Source organism: Notothenia rossii (genome assembly GCF_949606895.1).
Source record: "Notothenia rossii genome assembly, chromosome: 5".
Taxonomy (NCBI): domain Eukaryota; kingdom Metazoa; phylum Chordata; class Actinopteri; order Perciformes; family Nototheniidae; genus Notothenia; species Notothenia rossii.
In genome coordinates, this window is record NC_136903.1 from 78,092,676 (window position 1) to 78,118,929 (window position 26,254).

The 26,254-nt window shown below is 38.9% G+C and overlaps 2 protein-coding genes and 1 pseudogene across 3 annotated transcripts; all 3 read right to left on the minus strand.

Moving 5' to 3' along the window:
- Nucleotides 1-37: 37 nt before the first annotated feature.
- Nucleotides 38-3,111, minus strand: LOC307038900 (sodium- and chloride-dependent neutral and basic amino acid transporter B(0+)-like; annotated as a pseudogene). Its single transcript has 10 exons — nucleotides 2,970-3,111; nucleotides 2,753-2,884; nucleotides 2,355-2,516; nucleotides 2,085-2,199; nucleotides 1,921-2,001; nucleotides 1,566-1,706; nucleotides 942-1,068; nucleotides 553-645; nucleotides 326-451; nucleotides 38-180 (listed from the first exon to the last, which is right to left on the minus strand). The product of its transcript is annotated as a sodium- and chloride-dependent neutral and basic amino acid transporter B(0+)-like (transcript).
- A 2,065-nt stretch (nucleotides 3,112-5,176) lies between these two features.
- On the minus strand, nucleotides 5,177-11,865 carry LOC307038901 (sodium- and chloride-dependent neutral and basic amino acid transporter B(0+)-like; the record flags this gene model as incomplete). The annotated part of the gene is made up of 16 exons (XM_079680576.1): nucleotides 5,177-5,245; nucleotides 6,175-6,306; nucleotides 6,458-6,625; nucleotides 6,892-7,001; nucleotides 7,089-7,188; nucleotides 7,472-7,590; nucleotides 7,686-7,811; nucleotides 7,907-7,999; nucleotides 8,091-8,226; nucleotides 8,313-8,453; nucleotides 9,005-9,137; nucleotides 9,222-9,336; nucleotides 9,514-9,675; nucleotides 10,890-11,021; nucleotides 11,112-11,256; nucleotides 11,800-11,865. 16 exons carry the CDS (start codon nucleotides 11,863-11,865, stop codon nucleotides 5,177-5,179), a joined length of 1,947 nt encoding a protein of 648 aa, XP_079536702.1.
- A 2,264-nt stretch (nucleotides 11,866-14,129) lies between these two features.
- fmoda (fibromodulin a) lies at nucleotides 14,130-18,548 on the minus strand. The gene is made up of 6 exons (XM_079685783.1): nucleotides 18,425-18,548; nucleotides 17,404-17,793; nucleotides 16,460-16,582; nucleotides 16,207-16,347; nucleotides 15,474-15,741; nucleotides 14,130-14,903 (listed from the first exon to the last, which is right to left on the minus strand). Exons 2-6 carry the CDS (start codon nucleotides 17,761-17,763, stop codon nucleotides 14,752-14,754), a joined length of 1,044 nt encoding a protein of 347 aa, XP_079541909.1. The 5' UTR covers nucleotides 17,764-17,793; nucleotides 18,425-18,548; the 3' UTR covers nucleotides 14,130-14,751.
- Between the last annotated feature and the right edge of the window lie 7,706 nt (nucleotides 18,549-26,254).

Sequence of the window (26,254 nt, forward strand, 5' to 3'; positions counted from 1 at the left end):
CAAGCACTGGATAATATATCTGACAGAATTCATACATTCACTGCCGGTAGATATGGTGTACCCTTGTGACACATGGCAGGCCCAAGAGGAAGACAGTGACACATGTCCCAATAGTCAATAAGGTACGTTTAGATTTGAAGTTTTCATGGAAAGCATCCGACAGGCAGGTGGTGATCACTTCTAAAAGACAAGAAGAGGGGTGAGAATTCATGAGCCAATTAAACAGTTACAGTGATTTGTTGATATGACATAGATTCAGCATGTAGAAAAAGGGGCTTTGGGTACGAGGTATGATAGCAAAGCCACTGGTAAATGACAATCTCACCTAAACATGTAAACTGAGAGTCCAGGCCAACTATGATGAGCATAAAGAAAACCAAGGTGGACCAAAGAGGGTAAATGGGAAGTTTAGCCAAGGTGTCTGGATACCCAATGAATGCCAGGCCAAATCCTGCACAACAATAGAGCAACACACTTTCAGAAAAGAACATCATACTGTAGCAGATTTTTGACATCTTGTGTCAATCAGTCAGTTATATGAAAGATGCCGACCTTCCTTCACCACTGCTGCAACAGGCTTTCCATAGATGTGGGCCATATGACCCAAAATTGAGAAAATGGCAAAGCCTGCAAATACACTCGTAGCTGTAACAGAAAATTACAATAGTCACTCCAAATGTAGCGACAGCTTACAGAATTTCTCACACTGTATATCAAAGGTGCCACTCAAGGCGTTTTATACACCTTAAATCTTGCTACAGAAAATGGAAGCTGTAGATGACTCTCTCCGAGGACTCAACTGTAAACTGACATAGTGTGCACTACATAGTGGTTTTGATGTTTGAAGAAAGAATGACTTATAACATGGTATTGTTATGTCTTAAATAAACTCTGACGATATCCTTCAGCTTTGAAATAGTGCTTCAAATGTATTTTCCTACCATGATTCAAGAGGGTTACAACAACTGAGTCAAAGAACATGTTGTTGTGGAAGTTGCTATAAGAAACAAGAGTCACAATTCCAATTGAAAGGGGAAAAAAAGTCTGAGTTGCTGCATCCTTCCAGACCTGAAACACACCAACATGACTTAAGAGAGTGATATTGGACATCATTTATAGGACAACTCAACTCTTCTTAGCCATGCTACCGGCATGACTGAAGGAATGGCAATATTTGCAGACAGAAATATTTCAACACAAATTGGGTAGATTGCCTTTAAAAAGTGTACAGACATGCATGTTTCCCAGATGATGGGGTTAGGTTAAGGCTTAGGGTTAGAGTTAAGGATAGGCTTGAACTTTGTATCTAGCACCAATCTAAACTGTGGTATTAAAAAAAGTATTTGATCACAAAACAACTTTTCATCTAGCACCATCATCAGTTCACAATGTATCTTTTCCAATATTCACCATCATACCTAATGACATTTCCATCACCCTTAGCTTTTTGGTGAGAGCTAATTAGTAAATTTTAGTATGTAAAAGTGCTAACCTAAGATAATTAACATTCAAACATTATACTGTACCTGCTGAACATCAGTTAGCATTGTCACGTATGTACCTACCTGTGCTTCTGTCAGTTTAGTCAAATTGGATTGGGAAACAATGTAGAACTCTATCCTGTCTCTGGCTCCCTCTAGTGTCCTACCTCTGATCAGCAGGATCAATATCAACAATTACGGAAACGTAGCTGTAAAATAAACCACCTGGAGAGACAAAAAACATGATTTCATATTCTGAACGTGTGATCTCATGATAGAGTTATGCAACTGCCTTTATTCATAAGACATTTAAAAGTGCAAAGTTAACCATGGCATGTACATTCCTGCACAGCATCAATTTGTTGTTTTGTATGTAGGCTACGGGGTCAGTGGATATTCAGATAATGTGGATAAGGACTTGGGGTGGATGTTGTCTTACTTTGCCAGATGACTTGATGCCTCTGATGAGCACTGCAGCACTGTTTCATCCAGGCCACTGTATCTCTGCAGGGCCACACGGCCGAGGAGGAGAGACATCTGAGCGTTCAGCAACAGCATTTATGATAAGTGGGCGAATTTGTGTTTGTAGTGTGTAATCCTTACTCCCAGTACTGCTCACTTGGGCTCTGCATGGGAACTGTGATTGTGTCAAATGAAGGACATGTGGTGTTCTCGTGAGTCCAGTTGGTCACTAAAACACCACTTACATTACAGTACACTAGAAAAGTAAAAGAAAAAAGACCAAATAAGTGAGAATTTACAAGCATTACTTAAGCTTTGATCTGAGGTGTAAAGTGCACAAGAACAAATTCATTTCAACATAAAAGCAGGTTTGATCCTCAACTTCTTAAAATATGGAAATAATAAAAGCACCTTGAGGCGTGGTGCTGCAGTTACTGTCAGGCAGACTGAGGCAGCTGGACCACGGCTGAATAAACTGGAAGGAGGCGAACATGTAGTACAGGCTGTAGGCGATGATGAGGTTGTAGTAAATTGACATAAACCTGGTTACTAAAACCACGGAAAGGCCAACACCTGGAGAAGATAACAGGTTATAACACACTATAATGCTGGACTATACACTTTAATAAGTTATTTGGAAAGATGTTTTACTTCTTATCCCCACTGAGCACCTACAACAATCATTATTTTCTTTTAGGCAGAAGAAGACCAAAAAGCCACTATTCAAAATCTTCTTTTTCATTATTATTACATTATTAAAACAAATAACTGAATGTTGCAGCCTTTAACATATCTACTGTTAGGCTTACCCTGCAGTATCAGCACTGCTCTCCAACTGTTAACTGGACCTTGGCAGCAGAACTGACCAATGGCATTCTCCAAGAAGAAAAGAAGAATTCCACATAAAACCAACATCAGGTAATAGGGAATGAGAAAGGCACCTGCTCACAGGCATGACAGCATGTTTTAGTGATGATGACAGTACTTACAACACTGGCATCATTTTTTGTTGTTGTAAATAATTACCGCTCCCATGTTTATAGGTTAAATATGGAAATATCCAGATATTTCCCAGGCCAACAGCGAAGCCTATCATGGAGAGCATGTACTCTGTTGGACCAGTTTCCACGCTCAGGATTCTCATCACCTTCATCCATACGAGAGTCATGCTCAAAGCACAATATTACAACATATATATATTGTTTTTATGCTTATTATTAACTTAATATTAAAAATAAGACATACAAAGCCATCATAAACACACATATCGGACCCCTAATTTCAGACTTTTGGACTCGTTTTCTCAGGGAAGCGTAATACCAACATTAACAAAGACTCAGTTCCAATAATATAAAGTAAATAAAAACACCTACTTCTTGTAGAAATGTATGCTGGTATAAAGGCCAATCACTGGTATGCAAACATCATGAAATATAGGACTATACAGTCATTACAATCTCCCTGACCCTGAGTCATACTTATACTTTTATACCAAAACATGCTGGATGATCAAATATAAACGGAACTTGCACTGCAACTCTATAGAGATGTGTCCTACTTGACCAGTGCAAAATGACACTGCTGCATTGATTCACCAGTTCATAAAGTCACATTGCATGGAAGCTATTGAAAAGTGATGAGACTTTTCAATAAAGAGATTTTTTTCATTAAGAATATGCACTAAAATCCAAAAGAAAGAGGTGTTCCACACATGTCCAGTATGGTATTACAAGTTAGCATTGCTGCGGGGTAATTACTGTAGGTCATATGTCATGGAAGCTATTGTAAAAGCAAAATAGAATTTGTTTCCTTAGTTAATTGGCAACAGTTATGCTAGATATGTATTAATTTGTTAAAAGTCCTACCTGATCATTAAGAATAGCAGGGTCCTCGGAAATGTTCGAGCAATATTTCCACATTTTCATCTGCTTTTGATGGTTTCAAGTCACAGCGACCAACATGAATTCCTGCCAATGGTTTCTGCTTTTTACACAGGTAAACCTGTCTACACTGTTGAGACCTGTTAAGTCAAAAATAAATTATCACTCAAACGGCCATCTTACCTCAGATCTTAAAGAAACAGCTCACCCTTTAGAAATTCTACCTTGAATTTAGATTTATTTTTTGTAAACTGCTCAATATTCAACTTCTTATATACAGTAGTTTGGATGCATTGTAAAGTAACTAAATCCCTTTAAATGCCCACATTGAGTGTATGTATGTAAGTCGCTTTGGGTAAAAGCATCTAACATGTGATGTAACAAATATTCTACATTAACTTTAGTTAAAGTAAGCCAATGTTTTTTTTGTACTTCTAAGTAATATATTAGGCTATGAATACACACATTTACCATCCAGTAACATTTAAACCCTGATTGTCTCTTCTCTCTTACCATCACTGCAGCAACTCATATGACAAATAAGCTTGTTGAATGACAGCTGCTCGGTTTACACATAGGCGTAGTCATTTTGTCACCAGACTGAGCTCCATGTATGATCTCTACACCCCACGGTGTGCTCTAATTGCTTCATTAAGGACCCTAGGATTAATCAAATACTATTTTACTGTTGACACATGCTGAGAAGGGAAGTTGTTAAAGCTGTTAATTAAATACTGGATGTCTCTCTCTCTCTCTCTCTCTCTCTCTCTCTCTCTCTCTCTCTCTCTCTCTCTCTCTCTCTCTCTCTCTCGGTTTCCCTCTCACACGCACATTAGATATCAAGGGATCATCTAGTTTTACAGATGAACTGAAACTGCTCCTGTGCAGCAAATAATAATGTTTATGCTCCATTTGTTAATGCATTGGCCTATAGTAGAAGGCCAAATTCCAGTCTACTCTCGCTGTCCAGAGTATAAGCACTTCCAGAACACCCCAAGCCGTGTCTCCATTCAATTGGAGGCTAAACCTTCCCTAAATGATCAGTCCCTTAAACTACTAACACTGATGGTCCCTAAATGTCTCACATGCAGGCTACTGCTACAATAAATATTGTCCATCAACTCCTGTAGAAAAGGCAATGATTTCATACACAACAAATACATGTACTGATCAGATAGCTCATAAGAAGGTAGCACTATCAAAGCACTATGTTTTGAATTCTGTCAGAATGAGAGGCTGGTAGAAACTGTGGCAGGAGTTAATGTGCGCGGCACGTAGCTAATGTTACAACTAAAGTGCTGGTTTAACAATAACTTGTCTGACAAGTCGCATCCTCATTGCAAATTAGTATCTCTAGCTCAACATGTGCTGCTTCTGAAGCTTTTTCTCGTGCTGTGTGCCTCGGGCTTCAGCCGGCTGGATCTATAAGCAGGATGTATGCATTTTTTCACATTTACGATATATGTAGAGTCATGGTAGCAGTAGTTATTTATGGTTAGTAAATCCACAGATTCTTTATGAGGTAAGTATTTTTTAGATTGTGGTTGTTTGTTCGCGCCTTTTGTCATAAACTTTGTGTTTGCACTTATTTGTACATAATAAATGCACATTATTCGTTGTAATATCGGTAAACTCTAAGAAAATTGGAGTAACCTACATTTCAGTTATGTAATGGTAGCATTTTAGCTTAGCATTGTTCAATCTTGATTTTCTGTAGCCTACTAAGCTATTTGTTATTGTAGGTCGCATCAGCATTCATGAGAACCTGCTATAAACATCCAGCCCTATTATCTCCTGTGCTGTGTGTTATTGTCATATAGTAGGTGCAGATTGCATAGACGTTAAAGAAGCTTGACCTCATAGATCAAGAAAAACATTTTTATTTATGAATATTGGAGGTGGCATTTTTTTTAGTTACCTGACATGGCAAGAGAGGCACGACAGTCTTTACGAACAAAACATTAAACATCTTGATTGAATGCCCCATTGAGCAATAATATTGTTTTATACATTGAATCTTATTATTTATTTTAACATGAAAGCATGTTTTTTTCTTTTTTAGTTTACTTTCAGCTGTTTTACACTCGTTGCCTTTGATCATTGCTCCTTGTCGTCACTTTCTAATGGCTCTGCTCCATTTACAGTAAACACATGACCTCACATAAGCGTGATGCATGCTACCTGCTCCAGAAATCAAATCTGTGAATCATTTGTCACTCTCTGCCTCCTTGAGTTCATAAATCACTTAATTAACTCTAACTTACATAATAAAGTGTTCACAGATTACACATATGCACAAAAAGAAAGACTGACACAAAAACCAAACATCAGAGCCATGAGCTCAAGATTACATTCACATTTGCTTCTGATTTGGTTTTATGGCTCATCCTGAGGCGGATGCGTTGCTCGGAGTAGCGCTCTCCTCGATGGATGTCCAGGTAGGGATGCCACTCTTCAGTTGGAGAGCACAATGACTTCAGACGCTGTGGAAACACGTTAGCATCATTTCAACCTTTCATGTAAAAAACATCTCATGCTGTGCAAAATGCCATGCTTTAGACATTTTGCAAAAGGCATCATTGGTATCTTCGTCCGATTTTTCGGCATTCTTTTCCGGTTATTACAAATACACACCTTCCAAGGGCTTCCCTCTGCTTTCACCAGTTTATACACAGCGACGATAGGAACCAAGAGGAGGATAAATACAGTCATGCACCAGCCCACAGCCAAACCCCACTCTGGGAACTGGACTCCACTATAGGAGGGTGACTCGAGTGACACCAAGGACCAGATCAGGATCACCTATAGACAACAAAGGCAGCTGGTTTCAAACATTACACCAGATCAGAATGTAATTGATTTACTGTTTGTTTGTGAGAAGGTCAAATCAAAGTTTTTTCTATTCAGACATGAGGACGTTTTATTTATTTAATTATTTACAAACAAACAGAGAGTAATGTGAGACCTTTTTCCATTTCTCTATATAGCTTTTAAGGCCTGAGTCAAGCAGATGCTTCCAGACATATGGTTAATCAAATATTTTTGCATCAGCTGCATGTTGTACTCACCACTATAAGGCAGGGGGTAATGAAGAACCAACATGCTCTCCACCACAGCCAGAAAAGGAAACTCTTCTTTCCAATCATCATTTCAATGTCTTTAATGAAACGATTTCCCCCTGTAATGAATGAGAAGAAGACAAACATGTACACAGCTGGAATCTCTGTCACCTTTATGTGCACATACCTCCAATTGTCACTTTTACCATAGATGTAGCAGACACCAATGATCTCCAAGAGAGCCAAAACTAGCAGCACCCAGCCAGCAACAAACCCATCGATTAGGGTCACCCAGTATATTCCTGCCTATCTCAGAGGTACACACACACACACACACACACACACACACACACACACACACACACACACACACACACACACACACACACACACACACACACACACACACACACACACACACACACACACACACACACACACACACACACACACACACACACACACACACACACACACACACACACACACACACACACACACACACACACACACACACACACACACATGGGTGAGTAGGTCAACTAGATGTCGTAACACAGTTCTAAAATAAAATGACACTCAGACTTACCCTTGTGACACATGGCAGGCCCAGCAGGTAGAGAACAGAAGATATCGCTACGGTCAATAATGCTCTTTTGGACTTGAAGATTTGAGGAAAGGCATCCAGCAGGCAGGTTGTCATCACCTCTAAAATAAAGAACATTTGATTGAGAATACATCAGTGTATTGCAGTAGCAGTCGTCTAATGTTAAGCAAGTCTAAATGATAACTAAATAACTCACCTATTCCTGCAAACTGAGAGTCCAGACCAACAGTCAAAAGCATGAAGAAGAACAAAATTGACCACAGAGGGGAAATGGGAAGCTTAGATAAAGCATCTGGATATGCAATAAATGCCAGTCCAAATTCTGCACAGACACAAAGAAACAAAACATCAGGGGCCACTTAAATGTTTTCCATTATTTTTGTATTAATTGTTGTTGAAGCATTGTGCTTGTCTGACCTGCCTTGACCACTTTTTCAATAGGCACTTGTTGGAAGTGAGCCATGTGACCCAAGATTGAAAATATGGCAAAGCCTGCAAGCACACTGGTACCTAGGAAAAGATGAAAAGATGAAAATAGATCAATAAACACAATATTTTCTAACCTTTTTATAGATAAACACTACTATAGCAGAGCCCCCACCAGCATTAGTAAGTGTCACAACAAATGCATCTTTGAACATATTGTTGTGGAAGGTGTTATAGGAGGCAAGAGTCATGACTCCACCCCAGCCAATCGAGAGAGAGTAGAAGGTCTGAGTTGCTGCATCTTTCCAGACCTAAAAAAACACAAAGACATATTTTAATCAAAAGATTTAGATATCTGTAGTTAAAAGCAGTGAAATGGTCAAAGTTGGGTTCTTACCTGTGCTTCTGTCAATTTAGTCAAATTGGATTGGGAGCCAATGTAGAACTCTATCCCATCTCTGGCTCCCTCTAGTGTCACACCTCTGATCAGCAGGATCAGAATCACCACGTAAGGAAACGTGGCTGTGAAATAAACCACCTGGAGAGAACAGTAAACATTGTGAATAAGTAATTTATTAGGTAAAATGTTCTTGCAATGCCACTAGGGGTTTCATGCATAACTTGTTAAACCTATTGTGTTTGTCATGTTGCAATTAGCATAACCTTTTCGTCTCTGTCAGTAGCATGCACTCACACTTGTAATCTCAAAATAAGTTTATCTAATGGGCGCATGCAAATATGTAAAACATTTTATGAATAGTTAGCGTTTTAATAATAATATATATTTGGCTTTTTATGTAGAGTTAAGAAGAGAAGGGTGAAACCATCTGCGTTTGAAATGTGTAGCTTTAGCCAGCAGCTGCTTAGCTTAGCTTAGCATATAAAGACTCGAAAATAGGGATAGGCTATAGCTAGTCTGGCTCTTTCCTAAATTCGAGAAATCCAGCTACCTTTAAATTCATTAATTAACAACAACGTTTGCTTGCATTGCAGTAAAACCCTGAAAGGACATTAGACAGATTGATATATGCACTGGCCCTGATGTTGGTCTGTGGATAAGGTATTGGTATTAGGTGGATGTTGTCTTACTTTGCCAGATGACTTGATGCCTCTGATGAGTGCTGCAGCAACAATCAAGGAGCTCAGCAGCAGACAGAGAGCCAAATGCCAAACTACTGGTCCTGTTTCATCCAGGCCGCTGGATCTCTGCAGGGCCACACGGCTGAGGAGGAGAGACTATTCAGCCACAGCATTTATGATAAGTGTGTGAATTTATGTTTGTTGCAAAAAAAAGTGTAATCCTTACTCCCAGTACTGCTCACTTGGGCTCTGCACGGGAACTGTGATTGTGTCAGATGAAGGACAGGTGGTGTTCTCCTGAGTCCAGTTGGTCACTAAAACACCACTTACATTGCAGTACACTAGAAAAGTAAAAAACCAAATAAGTGAGAATTTACAAGCATTACTTAAGCTTTGATCTGAAATGTAGATTGCTCGAAAAAAAAAAACTTTAATATAGTTTGTGTTTTTGGTATAATTTCAATCTACGGTCATTATTATTTTTTCGGTTCCTTGAATCATCCATTTTTTTTAAGTACCTTGAGGTGCGGTGCTGCAGTTACTGTCAGGCAGACTGAGGCAGCTGGACCATGGCAGAGGAAACTGGAAGGAGGCGAACATGTAGTAAAGGCTGTAGGCGATGATGACGTTGTAGTAAATTGATACTATTAGAGTCACCATAACCATGCCAACGCCAACACCTGGAGCACAAAAGAGAGAGAGAGGATATATCAAATGGCTTAATGGCAGTTTTTCACATTTTGACATATTGCCAATGACTATTTTAAATTGTGAAAAGTTAACAATAAATACATTGCATGATTATCAATTAATTAAAGTGGACCTATCATGCTATATTTGAATAATATAGTGTAGGACCATACCTATATAAGGCATATTTATACTTTTTATTTTTCAAAATACCAATTTGAGCAATTCCTCATTTCGCTCAATTTAACACTGCCTTTCATGCTCGGATTCAGGGAGAACAGCACCATCTGGTGGCCTGAAATATGTACCACAGCGCTTTGGAACGCCAATGTCCGTGGCTGTCTCCTCCTGATTGGTGGAGTTGGCCCAATAGCCGTAGCAAAACTTCTGTGACGAAATACAAGTGTTCAAATCTGGATCAGTCTGTATCAGATCCGTTGCAGCCCCTTTTTTTTTTTTGAGATTTGGGTATGGAGGAAAATAGAGAGGGTTGTGTTTTCTGACATTCGGTGAGTTCCCTGGAACACCGGGGACACATATTCATGTATAAAAGACGTACAAAATTGCATTTTGCATGACAGGTCACCTTTAAACATAAATAAATGAAGGCATATAAGTCAAAAGTTGGGGGGAACAATTCCAACAGCAAACAAAGTTCACGATTTTTCATGCTAACTCATTATCAGGCAGCACCATAGATCTGATAGCCCCCAAGGTATCATCTCTATTCCAAAGTAAATCTTTTATTCAGAGCTGTAGAAAAAGCTTTGGTTCTTCAATACATTCCTGAATGCTTTTGTATTTTTCCAATTTTGTGGGGAAATACAGTTTTGTTTTATGCTCAGTAAGGCCTTGTGCCCACATACTTAGCATCTTTTTCTGAACGCCAGCGTCTTTTTATATTGTTTTTAATGAGGAGAAATCAAATGCCTTCACCTGTTTCAACTACATGCACTTGACCAGTACGTTTTCTTGTTAGACTTTAATGCAGCTCGTACCCTTTTGGTCTGAACAAATTGAATTAATTGACCTTAAAAGGTTTACGGCTTAAAACCAAACAACCAAAAGCTCCTCTGAGATCAAAAGTCATTAAAAAGACAAATGATTGTCCACAGTTGACCATTAGCCTCATAAAACTCCTCATGCTTGACATCTTTACATTCAGATTCACCTGATTGATCTTTAACTCTTATGGTCGTCTTACCCTGCAGGATAGGTACTGATCTCCATATGTTGATTGGACCTTGGCTGCAAAACTGCCCGAAGGCACTTTCCAGGAAGAACAGAGGAATTCCAGTCACCACCAACATCACAAAGTAGGGGATAAGAAAGGCACCTGCCCAAAGTGAGGGATTGGAAACAATATCAATAGTAGTGATTGACAGCATTTCCAGCACTAGTAAGTCATCACACAGCAAGTACTTACCCCCTCCATTCTTGTAGGCCAAATACGGAAATCTCCAGATATTTCCGAGTCCAACAGCATAGCCGATCGTAGAGAGCATGTACTCCCTCTTGCTGGCCCAGTTCCCACGCTCAGTATTTTCATCCCCATTATCCACATGTGGATCCTGATCATTGAAAAGTTTCCAGTGGTAGAATTTGTAAGAAGTAACATAAAATACAACTGCAGTCAGTGAATGTTCATTTAAGGGTGATGAAATACACAGTTCTGCAACGCTTCATGATTATATTTAACAAAAATAAATAGGACACAAAGACATAGTTCATCACTGCTGCAGATTTCACTTTGATCATATTTACTTATGTAGTAAGTAATTTATTAATGTATAAACAACGAAATACATTATTCTTTTCAATCAATTTTCTTTTTCAATTAAGTCTTTCATGCAGGAATTGGTTAAATGATCAGTTTAAGACAATTCCACTTTAGTAGTCAATTAAATAAACCCATTATATATTTACTGATATCTTGTTTAACCTTCTGTTGCAACAGGTCATACAAAATCTACATGTAAAAACCGGTATGTATTTTTTAAAATTCAAATACCAAATCACAAACAAAAAATCTAAAACGTAAATCTTTAGAAATACAGGAAAGTAACCTGTACCCAAGACCTATTTTGTGGTAAATGGTAAGAGTCTGACCTTACCTGGTTGACAACAGCAGGATTTCTGAATATCAAATTCTTGAAACTGTTCCAGCTGTATTCCTTCATGTCCTCCTTTCACCTTAAAGGTCTGTATACAAAATTAAAATCCCTCAGGTAGGTCTGTTTTAAAGTCACCCCTCCCCCATTGGACAGACAAAGGAATGATGTTTTCCAACCAATCACCCTCCATCCCCTCACAACATTGCTGAGCTGGTTTGTGCAATAATTCTTATCAAGCTTGAAACAAGATGTTATGCACATTAGTAGTTTCCTTCATGATAAAATTAGTGACTCCCCTACCCTTACTATAAGTGTGATAACTGGTTGATTTCTGTATCATACTAGTATTTCTTCTACGTTGCTCAATTATATGATTCCACAAAAACAGGCCCATACTGTGCATGACTCTTCACCTCAGATTGTGTAGGAGTGATGCTAACATTATATTATTAGTATTGATAAGGAGACTGCCCTGACTGCTGGTAAGTGTTTACTCCTCTGTTGGGTGTGTGTGTGTGTGTGTGTGTGTGTGTGTGTGTGTGTGTGTGTGTGTGTGTGTGTGTGTGTGTGTGTGTGTGTGTGTGTGTGTGTGTGTGTGTGTGTGTGTGTGTGTGTGTGTGTGTTGTGTGTGTGTGTGTGTGTGTGTGTGTGTGTGTGTGTGTGTGTGTGTGTGTGTGTGTGTGACTCAGGTGAGTAACCACGTCTTCACAACTAAAGCCAGTCCTCTCACTGATGATGGAGAGATCTCATGTTGGTCAGTGACAACAACATATAATCACTGTGCTGTTAGCATGGGTGCATCTGTGTCACCCATAATCACAACCTGAGGATGTGACCACAAACATGTCAGTTGACAGCACTAATGACACAGAGAGGTTAATGAAAAATCCCTGCTAAACCCATTCATTACAAACACCTATTATACTTATGGTAAAAGTCATTAATAAAGAGACACACTAACACCCAAAAACGGACAATTTGCTAAAATATATGTATATGGTAAATCTGTTAATGTCAATGTGTTCTGCTCCAGTGTTTATAAACGTGTTTTTTTCTCCCTCATATGCAAAGGTGAATGATTCATCTCTGTTAACTGCTTTTTGGCCTTGTAAACGTAACAGCAACATACCTTTTAGGTTGATATGTTGAAAAGGCAAATCAGTTACACATCCAAAAGTCACAGTGCAGCATTTATTATGTTTCTGGTCAACTACCAAATGTAGGTCAAAATCGATTGTCTTTTTTTGAACTCATGAGGGAAATATCAGTATGTTTGCCAGCTAAATACTCCACTGGTCCACAGGAAAAATTATAACACATTATAATCAGTTCTCCTGGACCTTTTGGCACTTACACAGACAGGGTGAGCAATTTCAGGTCAGTTACATGTGGCCACAAACTAAACCTATAATAACCACTCCCTGGTATGACGTTATCTGCCTGTATGGCCACAGATTACAAACATAATAATGGAGAAAAATATAAATATAGACTTCCTGTGACCTCTGACTATCACACCGCTGACACACAGAGGGTTCAGCCCTGCTGCGACAGCTCTGCCCCTCCAGCTGCAGGTTGAACTGATAACCTTTATTGTCCTGCAGTCACCTCACAATAAAAAACAAATCAGTCTTTGAAAAGCTTCTCAGGTTGTCTTGCAGTTCATTGCATATTAACTTAAAATATTTGTGCCAACATCCTCTTAAGAGCATTCCTCTGTCTTATCTGTTGGTTGTAACTAGTTCGACAAACATGCCATTAGTTATAGCATTTCAACTATTCACACTCACAAATAACTTGGATGTAGAGCAGGAAGACACCATCAGTGAGCGGATGAAGATCTCTAGTCTTTTGAAAATACTGTTTGTGTATACATAGATTATAAAGGTCTCGTAAAAGTTCTAATTTCCTTGATATAAACATTACGATAGCAAGTGCCTGTCTTTTTAACTACCAGAAAGTGACTTGATAAGCCTTAAATCAACAGATAGATGCATCAGGTCAATATGAACAAAAGCGGTCAAACTGTAGGACAGTGCTCCTCTATTTCCTCTTCTTCAATCGGCCATTAGTCCATCAAATCACTGAATCAAACCAACATCACACTCTTACGCACAAAGACAGTAAAGCACAGTGCACTTAAAATACTATGTTGAAAAAGTAAAGTGGTCTTTTTAAGGTTTTCATTGTTTATTAATTCTGTAATTTTCAAATATTTGTCACTTAATTGAAAAAGCAATGTAATGCATACAGTAACACAATAGTGGTAATTCACAAGGCCTTTTTGTGTGTGATTCACTACATTACAGTACAGAAATATTTCACATACATAGATGACCACCCCTGTCTCTAAGAGAAAAGGTGACTTTATTCTGAAACAGGAGGATTTCTTTACAGAAACAGTTACAACATGTATAACAAAGATAACAATATGCGCCCATCTGCGATATGACATCACTGTGGGAGTTGAGTGAGAAGTGATACAGGAATGTCATTCTTAGCGACAGCTACAGTAATGATTTAAAAATATACAATACACACATGAAACCTAACACAACTTATCCGGTGGACAACAGAAGGCATGCTTTGTAGGAAGAGATTACAAAGATCATTGATCCTCACAGCAACATAAAGGGAGGATCAGGGTCAGATCATTTTTAATACGCAAAAAGAAACATAATATGGCTCCTAAAATATCTCAGTTACTAGGATTATACACTGTATCATAATGCAGAGGACTCATCTCCCTTTATTTAAGATCAACTTAAATGTTATTCAAATAAAACCAGACTTGACACTGATAACATTTCAAAAGTTGTAAAATATCTGTTGTGAAAAGTGGATTAATAACTGCTGGCACCTGCTGTTTTTTAGTTTTGGCAAATCACACGTATAATGTGTCTAACTGTTGGTGCATGCTGAAAAGGGCCACACATTATTTCATAGGCACAGTTAGACCTCGATGTTGTTGGCCAGGCGCAAGCAGAGGGCGGAGTCTGTCGGGATGTCCTCGCGACTGATCTCGTTTCCATCCAGTCGCAACGTCTGTAGTTTGGAGAAGTTGGTCACATCCACAACGCTGCAGAAACTGCCCAGAGTGAACTCTGAAGGGGAGATGAGGAGATGGTGAGGAATGTATTTGTGTCAATGCACATTTGGAGATTTGCACACACTGTATTTGCTAGTGTAACAACAAATGTGGGCAGCATCATAAACTATTGTCCTAAAAATAAATAAGTCAGGGCGACAAGACAAGGCACCCAATTATCTTAGATGCAACATCGGTCATCTGGCTTTTATTCTGTTATCTGGCTGTGATCTGATTTAATGACAAATGAAAAAGGTGTGCGACCAGGGAAAGCAGCAGAAGAACATTTTCAGATTGTAATATTGCAAATAATTAAATATTGAAAACTTTTTCTGTGGCCCCAAAACTCATTCTTTCTTTAACTTAATCTAGCTATACATAGTGGCATAACAGACATTTATTTGAATGAAAATCAGGATCATTACTTTTTTTGTAAAGATAATCTGCTTTATCAGGACTGTGTGTCAGTGGTTTGATCAATCTTGATTGATAGTGACCTGCAAACATCAGCAAACAGCTCCACAACCCGGTGACCAGGTGCTCATCGAAAGACGCTAATGAATAATGAATCCTGTTTGTGCTTTACCTTTGATCTGGTTGGCCTGCAGGTACAGATGCTGCAGGGTGGTGCTCACAGGGGGGATTCTCTCCAGTTTGTTGTAGCTCAGGTCCAGCTCCACCAGCCCGGTCACATTGAACGCGTTGGCAGGGATGCCCTTGTCTGTCAGCTGATTGTGAGCTATCCTGATGTACTGTAGCTGAGAGAAACTGCCCAGGAAGCCGTCTGGCAGAGAATCAATGGAGTTGAACTGCATGTAGAGCTGGTGCAGATGCTCGGGGAGTGCCTCTGGGACCTGGGATGATCAGTTAAAGAGGACATGTTATTAAACAACTCACTTTTTTAAAGCTCTTGCCCATACACCTGGGTACCTGGAGTGCCCACAACCCACAATTGTGAAACACGACAACTTTGTGGGCTGTCTCAAACAGGAAAAAAGGGATATAACAAGTTAAAAATACAATTTATAACTATATTATAAGATTTTAGGGATCCACTGTTGGTATAAGAAAAGGAAAAAGAACAGAAAACTTAAATTTGGCTTCCCTTACAATGACACATGCAGGCTCATTAGAGTGTACCGCACCCCATCTGAATATCTCCAACCACCAATTAAAACTACCCTACCTTGACCCTACTTTTCTCCCAAATCAATCAGAAAATACACTTTTTCGGGAGGTCCCCTTAAAAGGTGCTGAAACTTTTCCAGCTATGATCGCATAGAAAATCAAGAGATACACGGAGGAGGACACAAAATCACCTTTGTCAACTTGTTGTCGCTGATGTCCAGCAGTGTGAGGGATTTGAGTGACTTCAGTGATGAGCCCAAGTCTGTGACAGAGTTGTCATGGAGATACAGGATGGTGAGGTTATCCATTCCCTCCAAGTCTGCAGTTGTTACCTAGGCAACAGTAGAAATAATTGTTAAGGCCTAATGTCTGTTATGAACGGCCAAAACAGTAAACAATAACAGAAAGGGCTCCGCACAATAGCAAAATAATGCTAAACAATACCTTTTCAATCTTGTTGTGGTCGATTCTGAGGTCTCGCAGGGTGCGAGGGAGGTTGGAGGGAAAGGCTGTCAGATTGTTGTACTGTAGATACAAGCGCTCCAGTCCCTCCATCTGCATAAAGGCCTGCAAAATGACGAAGAAAATTAAGTGAAAGAATCTCAATGGGTTAATCCCTTTTTTTGCAGTCAGGAAAAGTTTCAGTGGCATTTTTTTATGTTTTTAATTGCAAGCAGTATCTTGCAAATGTATTTGCATTCAGGTTCATGTTAGTTAGGTCACAAGCTAATGCTGGTAGCTACTGTTTGGATGTTAAACAATATTCATTGTCTCAGAGAAGGAGATGTGAAGAGGAAAGTGAGCTCAATGAACTGCATATTTTAGATACAAGAATTACAGTTGTGAAACTCAACAAGTACTGTGTAACTTTTATGTATAGCACTGTATAGTAGAACGATTTAGAAAACCAAAATGTCAATCACTAAAAGGGAGTGGTTGTGGAACAGTGGAACTGTCTGCCTATGATACAACGTTTTAGTGTAATGTAATTGGCTGTATGAGAAAAAGGTTCTCCTTATACATTGAGTAGGAACAGATCTATCTTTATTATGATGGATTAATAAAGCTATCATAAACCAAAACCTAATGTCTCCCTTTTATCTCAAAGCAGAATACAGGACATAAACTGAACACATGTGTATGCTGTAGCAGAAAGAAAACTGCAGTATAATTTTAATTAATTTCAGACAAGTAACCTCATGTCTACATTTATTAAAAAATTCCCCCTTTATTAAATCACATTTGCAGCAATAAAAGCATGACTTTTTACTTAATTACGTTCTGTTAGCCGCCTGCCCCATCTGAGAACCGTTTAGAGCAGCATTCCCCTTTCATGCCTTGAGCTCACGTGTGTTTCTGGATCTGACTGGGACCAGATGGAGGTTTACCTTCTCGCCAATGGAGCCAGATGTCAGCTGGTTGCCGTGCATCATGAGCCACACCAGATTGGTTGCGTTTACGAGAGCTGAGTCTGGCACAGCTGTGATGGCATTGTTCTGCAGGTACAAGTACTTTACACGGGAGGGGATTGTGGGCATGGCTGTCAGGCCCCGGCCGTCACAGTACATGGCGACTGGGAAGGTGGGGGGACAGTCACACTCATCTGGGCACTGCCCTCCATTGGTGTTTCCCAGCAGGGAGGCAAATCTGTGGCTATGCGGGCCGTACAGCCAGGCGAAGGGGTCATATGATTGGCAGTGAGAGAGGGGAATGAGGGCAGACAAGAGGAAGACTAGCACCGCACGCATGGTCAAAAATGGACAAATCTTCACAGTAATCTAACAGAGACAAAGAAAGAGACAAAGTAAATACAATCAAAATACGATTTTATACACAAATCAACAATTTTCTATTCTTGTTATCTTATAATGGGACTATATTGACTGTTTTCTTTTTTTGTATTAAACAAATACAGCAAACTGACAGCTGACTCTCTGTATCTAATAAATGAAAAGTCATCTCTTATATAATTTTTAGGTACAGGATGTACCAACAAAATGTTAGCGAAAATCCAACTGCTCGCACATCCTAAGAGAACATCTGGCAAACGAACAGACAGAGGTACAAGCAGCTTACTAACTTTGTTTTGGAAATGTGCCTGCAGAGAGGTACATTCTTAGGGGTCTTAAACCACAGGGAATCCAGAGAGCAAGCATTCAAAAAGAAGTGAAAAAAAACTTGCAATGAATGCCAGCTTTGTTAACGGTTCCTATACGGCCCCAAAATGATGGGAACATATCAATAATTACCCTTTGACTGGCAGGAGGAAAAAAAAAAGCTTACACAAAAAAAGAACTCAATCATCATCAAGTGTTTTTTCATAGATAAATACCACATAGACAGATTGACAAACGTTCACATAAATGCATGAACATACAAACACACACAAACACACACAAACACACATACCTGAAACAAGGCTCGCCCTCCTTGTCCCCTATCTGTTTCTCAAAGTGCTCAGGACTGAGGGGGACTCTGACAAACACTTTGTAAAACTGTCCTCCCCTCCCTGCTCTCCCTCCTTAACGTTCTGCCATCCCCCCTCTCCACCCCTCTCTCTTTCTCTCCACTGTTGGGTCTTTCTCCCCCTGCACCCCATTTTGTGTGTTCAGGCATGGCCGTGCACACCCACTCTTCACTGTATAGAGCCTCTTTTTCCACTAATGTAAGTGATGTGAGGGATCGTTCCCATCTGTGTTTAGCACATTCAGTCCCCTTTCAGCCGAACCCCACTACTCCTTATATTGTATGTATTCTTATTGCCTGTTTTCCACTCAAATAAAAAATATCCTTTTCATGTTTCTTTAAGACAAAAAAATCTTCTTATCTTATCTTATCAATATGGTTGTGACAGCACCTTATTAGGTGTGTGCTTTTTTGTAATAATTTCATTTGTAAAGGTGATTGCAACAACCAAAAAAAGCGAGTATTCTAGCAGGGATGGATGTTATTCTCTCCTTTCCTCTGCAATATCCTCACATCTTGTAAAGGGTTAAATGAAAACATGTGTGACAGTCTGCCTGGTCTGAACGCGGGCCTCTTCCTGCCTTTCTATTTTTTTCTGTGGCCATTTGAATAAGTGTTATCCCTTTTCTCTTCTCTACATCTCCTTCTCTGTTTCTTGTTGTCATTGAACTCCTTTTTATCATGCTACAAGAGCAGAGTTTGACTGCTAGGCATGTTTACACAGGAGGATCATGTTTGTGGGTCTTATACATTTTAAATAAAGTTCAGTTGGTATGTTTTTTTGTAATGTTTGTAACAGCTGGTTTCAAGTGATTTCTTTGGGTGTATTTCGTTATGTTGAGTTCAAACCCTCTGGCTTTTGTAGAGATCAACATGTAGTCCATTTTTCCACCATTACTGCCTCTTCTGCATGTTTCTTCCCCCGCAGAGCAATAAACAAGGGAAGTTCTGTGAATATGTGAAGTCAGCGCACCAAATGTGTAATTGCTTGCTCAGTGATGTCATGGTGGACTGATGCATAAGGAAGAGCTGCGGGCCGTTGACACTGACCTGGAATATTTGATTTCTCTCCAACAGCTGGAGGAGAGGATCAATAACACTCTTATTGTCCATCCACTAAACATGGAGCAAGAATCTGGAGCCAGTTAGGGACTGTGCATAAATGAAAGAGGTGGCAAGAACCTCAAGGGACTACAGAAATGATCTAGGAGCTAAATGTGGGAAAAAGCATGATTTTCTCTTTTTTAAACAACAGTATGTTTGTAATTTGATACAAATAGGTTTAATAAATAAAAAACGAGTTTTACTAGACTTGACTTACCCTTTCAATTCATTTTTGGACAGCCTCTTAGTTAAGAAAAAAACGTGTGAAAACAGCTGGCTTGCAATGCCTGAACATAAAAAAACGTCCAACTGCTACGTATTAAACTGACTAACTAGCATGTTGTGTTAGTATACACTTTATTTGTTGATGTTATGTATTAAATATATTATATATTATAGTAATGTACTTAATAAGACATAATGTTCACTTTTCATTTGCTGCTTCTTGCTTTTACCATGTATACTTTTATCACATGTGTTTTACTCTATTTATCACACACATGTGTCAGCCTACATATTTATGTTTGTAAATGTCCCCACTGTGGGACACATAAAGCATTTCTGGCTCTGATGTTATATTCCATTTATTTAATCCATACAAAAAATGATAAACTACATTTATTCTGCCTGTTTATATTTCACAGAAAAAAAGGCATCTGTTTTTTTTAATGCTGTTACTCTTGGTAACAAACCACCTCTCAAAATGTTGAAATATTCCTTTAAGCCTACTTCTTTTAACATATCCCTGTGAGTGATAGAAGAGCAGTCCTGTCACCGCTAAAGTAAGAAATAGAAAAGGAAAGTGTGCTTTGCAAATGTCTAACACATGTTTCTAAAGTGATTGTTGCAGCCGTTGTGTCCGACATCTTTATGGTTTAATAGATCAAAAAGGGAAGAAAGGAATAACCAGATGGCAACATTACATTAAAGCTTAACAGCAGTTCTGGTGTGAGGAATTCACAGGGCCTTGATTGTGATTGTGGAGGATCAGATTAAGGAGGATTGAACACTTGATTTCAAAACAGGAGGGACAAACAAATACATAAAGCAATGTATGTAACTGTTCTTCATTTACTCAGTTCAGTTCAGTTCATCTTTGTTTGTTATTTTTTATTTGAAATGTGATTATATAGTTGTAATTGACCTTATTATAGTTTTTATTTACGGAGAAGTTTAAAGCAGCATCTGTGAATTGATCCAGGATGAACCCTAGGTGTCTCTTGAGGTTACCACCTCTTGCAAAATAAGGTCAAAGGCATGTTTATAAGAGATGGTTAGACAGATAAAGTCTGTGATAGTGTGTGTGTGTGTGTGTGTGTGTGTGTGTGTGTGTGTGTGTGTGTGTGTGTGTGTGTGTGTGTGTGTGTGTGTGTGTGTGTGTGTGTGTGTGTGTGTGTGTGTGTGTGTGTGACAGAAAATTGCATGTCTACACATACAAAAATGTCAAAGAGTGAAAAACAAACAGCAGCATTTATAATTTAGAGTGAGATAAATTGATTCTCTGCTTACCAGGACTTCAAAGCAAAAGCCCAGGTGGACTCTGCATAGCCCCGACACTAAACCAGCCCCCCCCCCCCCCCCCCCGTGTCCATCCTCTGTCTCATGGTCACGAGGAGAGATCAGAGGATCAGAGGACTGAGGCTTTTCAACTCAGGTCATGACCTTTTCGCAGTTATTATCTTTCTGACGGCTCTTATAACTCACCTGCAGAAAAATAGCTTTAATAACAAAAACATTCAACTATATTAAGCTTCTTATTTGCCTAGCATTGTTCAGCAAATCAAAGGCATGTTTATTTACGGAGTGAAAGCAGGTTAGTGAAAGGAAATTCATTTTTAGTTTAGGTCTACTGTTTTGCATAAAATGGACCAAAGATCCTATTATTATGTAGGCCACGTATGGCAGTCAGATGTCCTTTGGTCTTGATGCCATACAGACGCATGATGGCTGAATAGATTTGGATAAATGAAAACAATGTAGTGTTGCTTTTTCTAAGTAATATATGGGAAAATGTTAAAAATCTGTTTTGTGTTGCGACAGAAGAATAAAAACCCCAAAAGTATTATAGGTGCAAACCTATACCTTCTACTATCTCAAAACAGGTGGTGCGGAGAGTGTACGTAGAGTCTTTACCAAAGGGTTTTAAATGCGACTCAGGGATTCAAATTAGGTCTACAATTATCTGTTTTAGAATCAAAAGTAATAAAAAGTACTTTCTTGTAAATTATTACCAGCTCATGATGCAATCTGTGGAAGTTCATCTTTACTATAGATTGTGTCACCCACACACATACGCACATACCGCACACACAGGCACACACACACACACACACACACACACACACACACACACACACACACACACACACACACACACACACACACACACACACACACACACGCACACACACACGCACGCACGCACGCACACACACACCAATGCAACATCCTTGGGCCTTTATTAAGCCTTGCTTTAAGCCAAAAGGTCGTGTATAAGCATTTAAATACAAGACATACATAGACTGCTCTCACTGAAAATCTCTAGACGAATTAAAGAATATAATTCTAGCAATTATAGAGATGCGGCTTTAGAAGCCCTGGACAACGTGTTTAGTTGAGGCAACTTAAACCGAGGCACCCTAGGGCACAGGGGGAAGCATAAACCATGCAATATAAAGTAGATGTACACACACACACACACACACACACACACACACACACACACACACACACACACACACACACACACACACACACACACACACACACACACACACACGTGTCAATGATTACACCGTGTCAAACTTCTCGTCCTTTGTTCATGCAGATGAAAGAAGCGGATTTTTATGTAGAGTATGTTGGTAAATTGTAATCCTGAGCCTGATTTGGAGGTGTCCTGGTGAGCAGGTGGTCTGAGATGTTAACTGCACCATCTCCACTTCAAATTCCTGCCAGGAACCATCTGCTGTAGAAGTGAAACTCAGCGTGAACATTACCATGAAAACACTTTCAACTTAAAGCAGTTCTTACACTTTTTACCCTAAAGTGAAACTGCTTTCACTTTATCATTCATAAAGACAAAGGAAAATATGTAGCGTAGAGTTTAGCCTTAGATTTCTTCTTTATTCTGTTAAAAGTTATTAAATTGAATTTATACATCCCATGCCTAAAAAGAATATACATACTGGTGTCAATGTGAAGTTGTAATTAATCAACAAAGTTGTGCACAAAAGAAGTTGTATACGCTGTTGATTATAGAGAAAACAGTGCCATCTAGTATCCAATACAGGAACTGTAATACAGGGACAAATTAAGACAAATCATTAAGTAATGATCCTGTATTTCTTTAATATTCTGTAATATTATATATATATATATATATATATATGTATATATATATAATATAATATATATGTAATATTCTGTATTATATATGTAATATTCTGTATTTCTTTAATATTAGTCAGTAACAGCCAGGCAACTATTTGTGGTATTATCTTATTTTTACTTAAAACACAAATAAATCACGAACACAACAAACAAACATGGCAACCTTTATGCCCATGAGAAATCCTTACAAGTGATAAGGGATAATGTGCAACGATCCATCATTAATGAAAATAAAATTATCATATTGCTTCCTTTGAGAAAAAATAGTCAATTCTACTGTGTACGAACAGCTGAACTGTGCAGTGGCAACAACTTCATATAAGAGCTCAACGTCAAGTTCACACGTTTGAATTGCCCTTCCTTTAGCAACGGTTCAATAGCAGACATTTGCTATCAAGTAACAGCAAACATTTGAATGTCCAAATTGAGCAATTAGAATCAAGTTTTTAAGCCTACCATTTAATACGATATAACAAGATAACATAATCAAATGCATTATGTTTTTGTATGACGTATAAAGAAGCAGCAATTTATATTACAACAGCGTGTTTTGCAGCCCGCTTCTCAGCGGTTTTTGACTGGATTTTTAAACATGTAACTGATGTTACCATGTCAGTTTTCTTTGAAATAAACTTAATTTATGCTTATGTTCAGTGTTACCCTGAATGTGCACATGTTGAATGCATTTATTTGGTCCTAAAACATTTGCAAAGGGAACCATTACCGTTACCATTGAAACATATTACAATCTAGTATTGTTTAAATCCATGTTTACTAGAGACTAGCCTTCTTGCCTCTGTAATATCTAAAAAATATGTTCTTCTCAAAATGCTTACAGAAACATTGCCATACAAGGTAAGAATTGCAATTACATGAAACATTTCACCATTTAGTATTTGTGGTTTTCAGGGATCGGTTTTAGGCGTGTCCTTACAATATCTTACAAGTTGCTTCTGCCAGCTCTCAAACAGGAAACCACCTGAGGGCAATTTCTGCGATGGGAAATGTAACTGTTGTGAAAAGACGCTGACTCATTACATTTCCTGTTATAATTTTGAATGCATCAGAGCACAGACAGTTAATATAACATCTTCTTTTTACATAACATCTGTATTGATTTAAAACGGAAGAAATGTTGTTATTTTGACTTGAATAATGAATTTAAAATGTTTTAAGATAAGATAAGATAATATGGCCCTTTATTGATCCCATGGGGGAATTCAGGAGTAAAAGCAGCTAGAGAGTGAGAGTGAAAAACAGGACATTACAGATTAACACAAGGTAAAACAAATAATACAAAAAAATGATTAAAAAATACAATTATTAATTAACTGTTAGGATTTACGCATATTTTGGGTTCTGGTTGTTGGATATATTTACTTGTAAGTGTGCAGATGCGAGTGCAGGTCAAAGTCATTGTACAAACAGTGCAGTTATGCACAGTCTGATGTTGATGTTGGCACATCACTGGATGGGAGCTGTGCACATAGCTGTGACCATGTTCAGGCACTGATTTTGATTCATTTACTTTTCATCAGAAATTAGACAAAATTAGCTGGATAACAGATCCAGTGATCCGTGCGCATCAGTCGGTGCTGTTAGGAGACAACTTTGAAGCTTCAGTTAGAGCATGAAGCAAAATCTAATTCAGCCAGCACAAACCCCATCACTGGAGCAACAACATGATCTGGTGGGGAGTCAGTGCTAGCTAGCTAATAATTGTCTCATTTGTCTTATCTTTAAATTTTATGACATATCTAAATATTTATTTGAACCTCTCTCACGGGTATGTGTACTCCATTGTTTTGGTTGTTTCCATGGTTCTATGCAGACCCAGAATTAAACTGACCTTTAAGCTTTTCAAGCTTTTTTTAACTAAATGTCCCTTCAAGGGCTCAAAATAACTAGAGGTTTTTATAAGGAACATTTCAATATTCATAAAGCAAAAGCATGCAACTAAGTTAACACTGACTCAATGTGTGAGTAAGCTGAACATGTGCGGGCTTGTAATGTTTCAGTGAACGGTGTTATTCTGGAGCAGAGGGTTTTGAGCCAGCAGGGGATGGGAGGAGGCCTTTTCCATTTCCCTCTCCTGTTGATGCAAACACCAGACAGAAAGGGAGCAGGGTGTGTAGCTTGGTGAGGATCTGCCAAAAGCTGCTGCTGGCACACTGTGCACCTCGTTTCCAGAAACCTTCACCCAACCAGTTAGAAATTCAAAAAAACCTGAGACAGCTTGACAAGAAATCTTGAACAATGAACAGCAGAACAAGGGGTGGTAACACAATGTTTACGATTGAATGTTGAAATGAAAATTATATTATTTATTTTCTCTTAGTTTTGGAGCATGGAAGTGGCATGGCAATGTTGGATTGTCTATCACTCCACCACTATGCTTCAAACTGAAATCCACAAAAAGAACCTGGTATTGTACAATCCACAAGTATAAAAAGACGCTTACACTAAATATCATTTTGAGGGACATGAACTACAAGTGCCTACTTTACACGACAGATTCACACCACTCACCACTCTGCAAATCTTCATGTCGTTCACACATAACGATAATATTAATCAATGCTGCAACATTAAAAACAAGTTTGAGGATAATAATAAACCTAAGTCTAAAATGGCATCTGAATAGAAAGCTCAAAGCACTGCTTTAACCAAACACACACACATATTTCTCTTGATGGCCAACACATTCATAAAGTTTATACCACATGGCACGAACTGAGAGGGTGGAAGCTGCATTTACAGTCACAAATGTGTTATGTTCACTGTTTATGGCTAAAAGAAAATGCTCCATAACCTCTTTTTTACCCCCAAAGAAACAGGCATCATTATACGTGTAATAAATGAAGCTCCATTGTGGGTGTCGTTCCCTGTGTTCTTTCCGGAGGGCGCCCTTTCCATGCTCCAATGCAGAAATATCCACCGTTCTTCTTTTCTCACATTGCTCCCTTCGTATTTTGGGCGAAGGAATCTGGAATCGTTTTCCTCTCCCCTGCTCTGCTCGGATGCTTGGAAGGAGTTTCTTCTTCCTCACACACACACACACACACACACACACACACACACACGCACGCACACACACACACGCACACACACGCACACGCACGCACATGCACGCACGCACGCACGCACGCACGCACGCATACACGCACACACACACACACACACACACACACAAATACAAAGATACACACACAGACACAAAATGGTCTCCTTGGCTCCCCAGGTACTTAGAGGTTTGAATTCCTCCAAGCAGAACACATA